The 11,664-nt window shown below is 40.9% G+C and overlaps 1 protein-coding gene across 3 annotated transcripts; it reads right to left on the bottom strand.

Moving 5' to 3' along the window:
• Nucleotides 1-6,411: 6,411 nt before the first annotated feature.
• Nucleotides 6,412-11,229, bottom strand: adcyap1a (adenylate cyclase activating polypeptide 1a). 3 transcript variants are annotated; one of them, XM_035613777.2, is made up of 7 exons: nt 10,926-11,229; nt 10,664-10,768; nt 10,065-10,199; nt 9,449-9,553; nt 8,783-8,917; nt 8,148-8,268; nt 6,412-6,922 (listed from the first exon to the last, which is right to left on the bottom strand). In XM_035613777.2, exons 2-7 carry the CDS (start codon nt 10,759-10,761, stop codon nt 6,914-6,916), a joined length of 603 nt encoding a protein of 200 aa, XP_035469670.1. In that variant the 5' UTR covers nt 10,762-10,768; nt 10,926-11,229; the 3' UTR covers nt 6,412-6,913. The 3 variants fall into 3 exon arrangements, with proteins under 3 accessions (XP_035469670.1, XP_035469669.1, XP_035469667.1); XM_035613776.2 differs by having other exon boundaries at nt 11,029-11,170; XM_035613774.2 differs by having other exon boundaries at nt 10,922-11,063.
• Between the last annotated feature and the right edge of the window lie 435 nt (nt 11,230-11,664).

Raw genomic sequence — 11,664 nt, 5'->3', positions numbered from 1 at the left:
ATTGTGGCTGACTACAAAGCAGCTTTAATGAAACATCCAAAGGTTATCATTAGTTAGTGGCCTCTTGTGTACTTATGGATGTTTGATGGATAATGATTAGTTAATTGCTGATTAGTGCTTAAGCTACAAATTAGCCCAGTGTCTGAAAAACAAACCCATCTCTGTTTTTTGGTCATCAACCCACTGACTCATTAAGGAATAAACTCCATTAAAATCAGTGATCATTGGTATTTCAGGGTTCCCAGACTGTACTGCAATAATGACTCTCAAATCAGTTCAAGAAAATGTAAACCAAGGCCTCAGAAAACTGGTACGCCACTGTTTAATATTTGACTGTACTGTAAAAGGATGTTAACGATATGTAAAATCCAAGGAGGGATGAATGACTCATTTACTTAACCGTAAACAGGATAATATTCAGAACAAGCCGTCTAATCATGTATGACAGGAAATTTATTTCTTTCACAACTCTAATGGTCATGATGCTATTGCTCAGCTAATTTAGAAATACATTTCAGCTTCAGTCATATCTAATTACTTTTCTTATTCAGCACCTGTTTATTTGTGTCATTATGAAAGTGGCCACTTACAAGGGTTGAAGAGAATCCATGAAACCTTATTAGGCTGCCACTCACTTGAGCAGCCAGGGAGACTGATGGACGAACTGTGCAATGAAGATGAACAGCAGGTGCCCAAAGCCACAGCTGATGTGAAGCAAGAACAATGACTATGGTTTCTTTATGGAATCAGTGCAGATTTGACCTTGCCCAGTAGTAATGGTTAGATTTTTTTAGATTCACAGTATATGCAGCTTTTTGCTTTTAGAAAAGATGTATGTACCATGAACCAAGATGTGGTGCATTTAAAAAAGTAACAGATACTCTTTGCCAACATTGCCTCCTGCAAACAAGAGAAGACAGGTTTATCCATGTCAGCAGAAACTAGATAAATTAACTCAACCACTACCTTTTTTCAGGATTCAGAGCAAGCAGGTGAAATGATTTATTACCATCATATCAGTGGTGTCAGATGAATGATGGACGTCTAAATATGGAAACCACCAAAACATGACACTTTATGGCCTTGTTTTTCTTTCTGTTTTTATGAGCTCCCAACACAGTGGGCAAGAGCTCACCGTAATGTGCGGAAAAGTGATTTAACTGTGTACATATCTTTCCGATCTCGCAGAGTGTCTGTGACCTTCTTCATCCCGTGTGCTTGCAAAGCACTGTCCTTTTCTCGGGGATGATTTCATGAGGTGGTACAGTGCGCTAATGCATAGATCGATACTGTGACGTCAGTAGATGCATATTAATGGTGCTCTGGCCTCTGTGCGTGTGTGTGCGTGTTTCCAGTTTAGACACGAGACCTACACTACCACTAATGATGGGAGGAAAATGACATCAGGGGTCAGCTGACAGCCCAATAATGAGTACAGCGTTCAGTCCACATCCAGGAACATGCTCCTCTACCTTTGGCCTTTGAACCCCGACTGCCATGACGTCTGAGCCAGGAGAATGCTAATTGGGCTCTGATGTACTGTTTGGTGTCCACAGAGAGGGAGAGATGGAAGGTGGGAGAGTTATCGAGAAATGGCAAGAGGAGGAGCTGCAGATGTGCAGGTTGAAGAAGTATATGGAAATAGCATATTGTGAATTCATGATTCAGACAAGGCTCTTTGTTCAGACAGCTTCTCATTGATATTGTTGTTCATTAAAACTACATTATGTGCCTTCAGCGTTTAATGTCACTGAGGGAGGTGGGATGAAAAGCAGACTTTTCTTCAGATGTTCTGATTTGAAAGCCACATATTCACTAGTCATGTGGTTTTATTTCAGAATTAGTTTGGAAATGAATGAGTTTAATAGTTAGTATGGGGCATTCTGCTTAACAGTGTGTCTATGTATGTTGACAATCACAAAACAATGTTAAGTTCAAACATATCTTTTCAAATGCAACACACATGCAGTCTTTTATGTACATCAGCTTAAGGCAGCAATTTGATCATATGCTGGCTCTGTGCTGACAACTCTGTGTGGTTGTTGCACCAGAGAAGGTTGCCCCACCCGCCTACCCCCCCTCCACTCCTGCTTATCCTCACCTCCCTAATTCAGGGTTAATGTTTGACAAATCCTCTTTGTTTGACACCCATGTCAAGCAGCTGACCAGATCCTGTTATTTCCACTTACGTAATATAAATGATCTGAGATCTGTAATTTCAACCACTGAACTGGAGATGCTAACACATGCTTTCATCTCATCTCGCACCGATTACTGTAATGCACTACTCTCTCCACTCAGTATGTCTGCTCTCGACAGGTCTCAACGTCAGGCCATTCAGAATACCTCCGCACATTGACTAACTAGGTCTAACAGAAGCTTTGCACGGACGGGCCCCCACACACACACATATATATATATATATATATATATATGTATATATATGAATAACTCCACCCCTACACTCTAGCTTGCTCTCTAAGATAAACTATTTCTGCTTTCTGTCCCACACACTGGCCTTAATAATAAAAATAAATAAATAATTATAATAATAATAACACATTTTATTTTTAACGCAATTAATATTAGAAACAAATCTCAAAGTACCTACAGACTTGTGGTGACCGATGATTGGCTGGCTCGTTCTCTACTTTCTTTTAAAGGGAGCTAAAGACTTTCTTGTTCAGACAGGCTTTTGGGTAACCGGTGTGTTCCAGGCCTGTACTTTATGTATGTATGTGTGTTTTATGTGTGTATAACCTTTTCACTGCTTTATGTACTTTATGTATCTATTATGTAAGTGTACTGCTCTTATTATGTTGGACTTCGTGGTTCACAGGGTCTCTGATCTTGTATGACTTTTTCTGTATGTCGCATATTGCCCATGTAAAGCACTATACAAATATTCTTATTTAATTTTTATTTTAACTTTAATAATAATAATAATAATAATAATGATAATAGTATTATTCAGCAGACTAAGTGAGGCTGTAACTGCAAGACCCCTGAGTGTATTGAACCGAGCAAGGTTTCCTTTTGTTGCTTAAAATTCAGCTTTTTATGTGTTATTTTTTTTCTTTCAAAAGTTAAATAGGCTGACCTTGGAGGTTGTTGTTTTTTTTTTAATCTTGATAACAAATCAAAGATTCCTGTATATTTCTGGTGTGAATATGGTTTAAATTAAATTGGAAACTGACACGATTCATAGGATCAATACTTCTGTGGAGACGAGTTTTTTTATTGTATCATATATAGTATATAATGACATGGATATTTTCTGACTTTAACCATGTGACCATGATCTTTCCCAATACAATAGATATTTTAGAAATAAATCATTTCGAAAAAAATTGAAATGAATATGAAAAACATTATGCAGCTGCAACATTTCCCATTATCCCTGTTTTTGCTGCGATGGGATTGAAAATAGCGACAGCAGCAGAAGTACAGAAAAGTCTAAACTTTTTTCACTCTGACATGAATCAGATTTTTATAATTTTTTCTTATGAATATGTTTGGAATGTGGGAGATTTAATATCGATACAAAATGTTGGTGATTCCCAGCTTCAACACATACTGTAAATATTAGCACCGTAGTTGTCCTTAAAAAACGAGGGCTGTTCTTCAGGGACCTTGTAGATTAAGTTGCTCAAAATCTCAAATCCAACACATCAGATCTGGAAAAAATGATCTCCTCCCTCCAAAGATAGAAGATGATGGTCCCCTTACATAAGGAATGCCTCTATCATAGAGTGTGACATTAAAAAGTGACACATTTCACTGTCGTGAATACAGCAATCGTGTTCTGTTATGGCTGAACTTTTGCACTGTGCAGCAGTCAGTCAAGCAGGGCCCAGGGGGCGGCAGTGATGAAAGGGCTTCATGTGGATTCCCCCTCTAGAACGCTGTCACTCACAACGCCCCCAGAAGGGGCTAGGAGTTAGGTGGGAGCTCAGATTTGGAGGACAATTTGAACATGTGAGGATTGTAGGCAGCAGTTTGCACAGCAAAGTTTAATTTGACCGAAATAGAAACAACGTTGATTAATTTGTGAAAGTATTAGTTAAACAGAGTGCGCATCTGTCTTTCTTTCTGTCTGTACAATTTTATGAATCACTACACATTACTCAACCTTTTTTCATCACCGAGCCTGTTCATCAGCCTCTCCCTGCGTCTTTTGGCGTTGCAGCCAGTAAAAAACAGCATAGCTGACACTGAAGACATCCGAGTGAAATATATCTAGCGTGTTCTTTTGGTGCCCAGGAAGACCACCATCGCCACGCCCACTCCCATTGCATCCTCCTGGGACCGGTTGCCTGGCAACACTGGCTAATTGGGTTAGCAAGGTTAAGAAAGGGTCTGGCACGGGCCGAAGGAATCAGATCACTCCCATTGATCATCTTCTGTGTGTGCTCCTCTGAGAGCTGAGGCCACGGCTACAAAATCAAAGCCCTGCCATCATGTCTGAGAGGGGAGCAGACAGAGACACGGCAGGCTTTGTGTGGTGGCTCAGTCTGACATCACAGTGTGATACTGCAGCTACTCACGGTTGCAAGTAATATGATTGTGATTGAAGCCTCAAAAGAGACTTGGTGCACTTTATATGATAGGTGTTGAGCGCAGGGGTGTACAGACAGGTCATCAATGTCAAAAACAGATGCAGCCCTGCTATGATTTATTATCAGATTTTGAGAGATGTGGGATCTATATGAAGTCGTTACTTGTAATTCAGATTGACGAAGTTGAGTAGAAATAAAACGGGGTGGAGGGATACAGGGTGGGTGGTACCACCTACTGCACCCACAGCGTGGGAATCCCCAGGGTCTCAGCAGGATCCCAATCAAGCCTCACACCACCAGTGTTTCCTTTTTGTTGTCATTATATAACAGTGATTTTGGCATTAATTAACTTTTAGTATTAACATATGTTATACATATTTGATATCTGCCCCTGATTTTAGATGGATATGAAAAAAACTTTAACATGGGCTCTGAAACTAATGCTTTCCAGCATAATAAAACATGGAATACAATTTGAATAGACATAACCTGTGCCTTTACTCATGTGAAATGTCAAAATGTCCAGAGAAAAAAAAAATCTGCTTGTTGCATGACTAATTCGCTAAAAATCAGCAATGCACAACAAGTTATCCTGACTCCACTGAGTCCTCGCACCAGGATACTGAAAGAGAACTAATCTACTTCTGTATGGGTCTATTAATAATCGACCCAAAAAGAAACACAGTTTTTAATATTTAACATTAAAGGTGTAGGCAATCATCCACTCTGGGTCATCTGTCAATGTTTTCATAAATTCGCATTTATCTCATCATTTCTTATGATAATGCAGGGACAGAATGAAGAGGAGAGGCGCCAGTATGATGTCACTATCTGATGCTACGAACCAACAAAGAGCTGGTAAAAGACCTTTCCACTGGTTTACTGGTAAGGTGCCAAGATACCTTTATTATTTGAAAGCTTTAGGAATGTATTAGATATGATAATTTAATCTTGTAGTAGTTAGTCCATTATCTTTCACCTTTAGATTTACCATGAAAAAGATGACTATTATAATGCTTAATTCCCCCATACAACAGCAGTTTTATTCAGTCCTCTTTATGCATGAGTGGACATTGATGTACATTTGTGCATGTTTGGTTGAAACCAGCCTGCATCAGCTCTTTTGCTCCGTGCGGCGACATTATTTTTGGCACACAGTGCAATGTAGCAGTGTTAAGACTGGCCAACTGTTCGACCGGGACTTCAGGCCTTTGGTGGCGACTGCTGAAGTCGTGGAGAGGTGTAAAGTGCAGCAGGGCAGTGTGCGGTGGTGTGGTGCAGGCTGGGTGATCCCTCCCACGTCTCTTTACTCATGCTGTCCCGAGGGGAGGTGTCACTGTTCCTCCGCCAAACTGCATGAGTCAGTAAGAGAATGAGGCTGAGACGTGGATCTGTCTCCTTTTAACCAGCTTATCCTTTGTTTCTGTTGTTCACTGATTTATGCTGAAACATTTTGCAGATGACCACTCAGCTACAACACATGATGGACAACACCCACACGGATGGGGAGACAAAAATTAATCCTCCTCATTTTTTAAATTCATTGTGAATGAATAACTTTTTTCAAGCTATCATGTGATCATCAGTGTATCTGCGCTTTGAAAGTGATTTGCAGCATGGTGGATTGTCTTATCTGATTGTGTGTAGTCTAATTGATAATGATGTATCATCATTGTTTCCCTCTCTTATGTCCACAATCATACTTTTTATTTTCATCTCTTATGTATCATCCGGTACAAGCAGTTGATTGATCTGCTGTGATTTAGCTCTTTGTTCCCTCTCCTTGTCCTCCTCTTAAACATGTCTTAAAGTAAAGACTTATGGTGATATTGGCTTCAAAGATTAGACAACATTTTTGTTGTTTACAAAAATTTATTCATACAAATCTTACAACACTTTTTTTTAAACATTTATTGACTTGACCCTTGCAGATCGCCATTTGAAGTAGTAATCTAATATTCACTTTCTACACAGTAAGTACATATATATATATATATATATATATATATATCTTTGAAGATTATTTCATTTTAGTAAGGCTATTGGCGCTTTCATTATCATAAATGTAATGTTCCATGGAGAGGGGGAACTGATCCTTCCCTCTGTTTTCACAAAAATCCAATCTAGTGCTCTGAAAACAAAGTGCAAAAGAAAGCAGTCCAAGCAAGAATGCTTGACGTCTAAGTTGCATGGTCCTAAAGATCAAATGTCTGCGAAACACAAAAAACAACAACAAAAGGGTGAAATTCTAAACTGATGATGTGCAGCATTGTAGGGCCACTAAATAGCCACCTGTGATTCATGCCGATTTTAAAGTCGATGCAAGGCACCAGAGCCGCAAACTGCGTCCTGCGTCACAAAGCCTAGAGGAGAATGCAAAATTAAAGAAAGATTGATACAATAAACACAAATCGAATAACTTTTTACCCTGCAGTTTGAAAACTATGAATCTACTAGTTGTTTGGGGTTTTTTTTCCTCAAAATGTTGCCTGATGTATAATTTCCTCAGGTACTGGGAAGAAGTGTGCATACTGCTAGATCACTACACATAAAGATGACAGAAAATGACCAATTTAATTGCAGCTTTTTCTTCATATACAACTTAAATACTGGCTACAAAATGAGACTGAGAGATTCTTGCCAGCAGTGAAGTACATTCAGAGTGATTTGTCAGTTGAGGACAAGGTTCAACATAAACATTGTGTAGAAATGTCAGTGAGGAGAACAGAACACAGCAACATCTAGAGATGGCGGGTATGTATGTATGTTTGTAGTAGTCAGAAAGCAAGCAACACCATCTCGTTGGTCGTCTGCAGAGATGCAGTGGCTAGTGCAATTACTTTAATCATGCGTTCTACTGTAGTTTGTACATTGGTTCACATGACAGAAAGGAGAAGCACAATAGACCCAGAGGGTTCTAACAAAAAAGTCAAAACTTCCTCATACGTCTCCCACAAAGAACAAACCGATGGGTGACTTACCATGTAACAAGTATCACTTCTCTTTTAAGAAATTTGCCTGATGGTGCTTTAAATTCAGTGATACTTATTATATGGGCAGAGAGACATGGGGAGACCTGCGGCAGAATCAGAAACCAGTTGATAGAAACACAAGATTGGCACTTTACTCTGTAAACACTGCGGAAGAAAAGCACAGGAAAAACCTCAAAAGTACTCTGGTCCTCATCTCAAATTTGGGATTTTCTTTTTTTTTTATTTTCTTTTTTTCAAATCTTGACTTTAAAAAAGGGGGATTTTGAAAGCCAGCAGGCCTCATATCTGGACTAAACCAGATCTGGTCAAATCGTTTGTAAAATCATAATATCCTTGCATCCACTAACAGGATGCTGATAAATTTGTACCTTTCATACCAATCAGCGGTGATATGTATGACATATCAATCTAAGCAAAGCCTCTCCATGGGATAAGACTCTGGAGAGGCAGGAGCACAAATGAGGTGGAAGAAGAGTTGGCTTCGAGTGTTTGTAGCAAGATCACAACGTAAAGAGTTAAGGGTGAGAGGAAAAGGGGAGGGACATGAGACGTCCCCCTGCAAGGACGCGGCCTCGGGAAAGAGCCTGAAACTCACCGGAAATTCGGGAGAGAACTGTTTCAGCCAGTCTCCCAAAAAAGCCTCAAACTCCTCCCCGTCCGGAAGGGCATCAAAGTCTATGTCTTGTAGGATATGGTGAAAACCTATGTCTTCAAGGCTGTTGTGAATAAAGACAACTAAACTCTTAATGTCACTTTACAAAAAGCAGCATTCAATACATTGATTGTCTTTTAAACTTTTTTTTATCTTCCTCACAAACATATCTCTGGACTAAATGTTTAAAAGACGGGGCTGTTGGAGCGAATCGTCACGTGAACAACTGTCTCCCCTCAACCAATAGGTCTAAAAAAAATAAATCAATGAATACATAAATAGAGGCTATTTTTTTTATAATGAACAACAAATAGTCCACAAAGTAGATATATGTGTCCTCAAGTGCTTTAAGTACAAAATAAAAAACAATATTATTATCAAAATATTCATTTTAATGGCTTACTTCATACATAAATACATGTTGAAGAACACAAGAGTGATCCACTGATTGTTCTGTTCTCAAAATGACTTCATCTAGGGCTAAGTTATTTTTTGTATTTTTTATTTTGTAAGTCAGAAGGGGAGGATGCTACAAATATGCCAGCCGTCGTCCTTTGTTTCTAATTCTCTGTCTATACCTTTTCCCAAGGACTGCTGCCAGGTATTTCTTCACTGCCATTTGCTTCCGGTAGCGGCTGTAGCTGTCCGTGAAGATCCCGTCGGAGTGTCGCTTGGACAGGGGCTCCGAGCTGTCCTCCTCCACTGTGCCCCCGCTGCGAGGGAGACAAGAGGAGCTTTCACCACCATCACACTGACACGCTCATGATGCGGATTGTCACAGCCTGGGGTGGTGGGCAGACACCAACTTTGTTTTTTGTTTTTTTGTTATCCAAAAATGATTTTGCAGGCGTGTTGTCTCTTTGTTGAACTTCCCATCCATCCAGATATTCTAAGGCCTGTTCATAACCACTGGGACTAAAACCTATGAATTATTCATATGGAAATAAATGTAAGCCCGTGCGGGTTATTCTTCCCTGTGTGCCTTAACGACGCAGCAGCGGGCTCAGAAAGTGACACTTCCCAAATCCCCCCCCCCCCCCCCCGCGGTTTACAGCAGTAATAAGGCTGATTCAGAGGGAGAGGGCGGCAGCTTCAGCAGCATGCTGAGAGATAATGGGACCACAGACATGTGCACAGTAAACTGTACGTACAACAGCGTGAATAAGGAGCATTTAAAGGGTCAGTCAAACGAAACGAAGCATTACATAGAACATGAGAGATGACAGCCAACAAGATGTTCTTACCCTACACGTTTGGCCATCAGAGAATGCAGATATTTCCTCGCTGATAACTGACCCAGCGCTTTCCTGTAGGCTTTGTTAAACATGCCGTCTGCGTGCCTTTCCGTTCTGGGATGACAGACAGTTCACAGTAAAGTCACAACACAAGAGCGCAAGAGGGAACAAGCAAGTAGCTGCACTGCTGAACATGTGTCTGCGTGAACCAGTCAAGTGCTTTACAATCTAGAGGCTGCAAGTACTACTGGGATTATTTCATTATGTCTACCTTGTCTCAGAATGTCTGCTGAAACCGGTCGTTTTGGCATAATTCTTCTCTTTCTTTTTTTTTAAATGAAACTAATTTAGAATTTGATTTAAGGGCAGAAATAAAGACTGGCCTAGTCCTGGTCAATTCTATTTTTTTTTTTTAAGAAAGCTGAATTAGCCTCTTTGGAATTCAATTAGAGACTAATTTACAAACAAATAAATCTTCCAGAAACAATGAGCTGCTTCCTCGTGTTGGAGGATACAGAGCTAATTTGGACGATGCGTTAAACTGATTGACACACGACGTACAACACACAAGGACTACAGCGACGAGATGTGGAGGTGTGGGGAGAGAACACGGGGCTGGATTCACCTTTTCTCTGGGGGGTAATACAAAGTGTAGACATCGTCGGCGACAGCCGGAGGGTTTCTCACATCCACCTGGTCTCTGTCATAATCCAGGGACAGTAAGGAATTCCCATCCTCGTCATAAACCTCACTGTCAAGTCTGCATGAAAAAATATATGTATGAATAAACACAATGCCTATGAATAGGCACGTTTTCACAATCCGTTTACCAATCCACAACTCTGTTGACAGCACATTTATGTTCCATGTTCTCTATGTTATACTATTCTTATACTGCCACAGTTTATATCTACTTTGCCTTCCTTTCCTTTCTACAGAAAACAAATCGATTTTCCAAAATAAAATCTGAGCTTTAAGTCACGTTTTTCTTCAAACAAACTTGCACTATTAATTGTATAACCACATCAATTACAGCCATTTATTGAGCCACCGTTCCCTAAATTACATTACAGCCGCTCCGATGAATTGTCCTTCGCAATTACCGCTGGCCCATAGCCCACTGTGAGTCAGACGTGCTCTTTGCCCTGTTCCCCTGCAGCTGCTGTGTCGAAAAGAGCAATCAACACCTGAATACACTTACATGATATGTAATTGTGTACCTACCCAGCAGCGAGGAAGCTAAGCCCCGCAGGTGAGCAGTTGACGCTGTAGTGCATTAGGATTCCATAGATGAGTAAGGCTAAAGTCGCTTTACTACACATTGTCCTGCTGTAAGAGAAACATAAACGACATTAAGTGAGCTACCCATAGAAAAAAATGCTTTCTTTAATATTATGCAGTGGAACTTAGCCATATTTAGTAACTTTAATATCAAAAAAGGTTTTACGCAGCGTAAAACCCCTGAAAAGTGCCTCCTCTTACCGACCGTGAGACGTTGAACGCGATCCGCTGGAGTCTCGGCTGGGAGAGTGAGATGGGATCTGTCTCAGTCTCTCTTACTGTCTCCCTCTCTCTCTCCTCTTCCTCACCTCTTCCTCTGTTCCCTCGTTGAAGCGCCTCTTCGGTCTCCCAGTTCTTCTTAACCGAGTGTGCAGCCCTCCCTGCGCCCGCAGCTCGGCTCTCGGGGGTTTCTACGCGCAGCTTCTCTGTCGTGGGCGTAAAGAAGATCGCCAAACATTTGTCTGCGGAGAACTTTCCTGCGTCCTGTGAACTTAAACCCCGTTGGTTTTTTATTCATGAATCCGAAAGGCATGGCTTTTTCACTTGTCACGTAAGGGGGTGGGTGGGCGGCTGCGTCATCAACCCCCCCCCCCCATCATCCCCCACCCCCGTCCCATTGGAGTGCATCCCTTTTCCGCGTCAATGAAAGACCCCGAGCCAAGTCATAAAAAAAGAATGAATCTTTGATTCAAACATTCTGATTAATTATGCAGTGAATTGATAACATCTGACGTCAGGCCATAAATAGGATGACATGGCCTGATAGGATGGGGGGGAGGGGTCCCTCCCCCTCGCACGCACGCACACACGACTATAGCTAACTGCCTTGTGGAGCCACCCCTGTCCACATCTGTGAGGTCAGAGGTCAAGCTCAGCAGCACAACTCAGTACCAAGGAATCATTCAGATCGGAACGGAACCATTTGGATTCATAAACATTCAAAT

Source organism: Scophthalmus maximus, chromosome 16 (genome assembly GCF_022379125.1).
Source record: "Scophthalmus maximus strain ysfricsl-2021 chromosome 16, ASM2237912v1, whole genome shotgun sequence".
Classification (NCBI taxonomy): Eukaryota; Metazoa; Chordata; class Actinopteri; order Pleuronectiformes; family Scophthalmidae; genus Scophthalmus; species Scophthalmus maximus.
Note: the sequence above shows the minus strand (reverse complement) of the source record. Positions and strands in the feature narration are given on the sequence as shown.

Excerpts from the sequence above, each read along its gene's own strand:
- adcyap1a (XM_035613777.2), bottom strand. The coding sequence starts at position 10,761 with ATGTGTAGTAAAGCGACTTTAGCCTTACTCATCTATGGAATCCTAATG. Across the intron at positions 10,200-10,663 it reads CTTAGCTTCCTCGCTGCTGG|ACTTGACAGTGAGGTTTATG; the intron begins GTAGGTACACAA and ends TTTTTCATGCAG. Across the intron at positions 8,269-8,782 it reads GCAGCAGTCCTTGGGAAAAG|CCTTGAAGACATAGGTTTTC; the intron begins GTATAGACAGAG and ends TATTCACAACAG.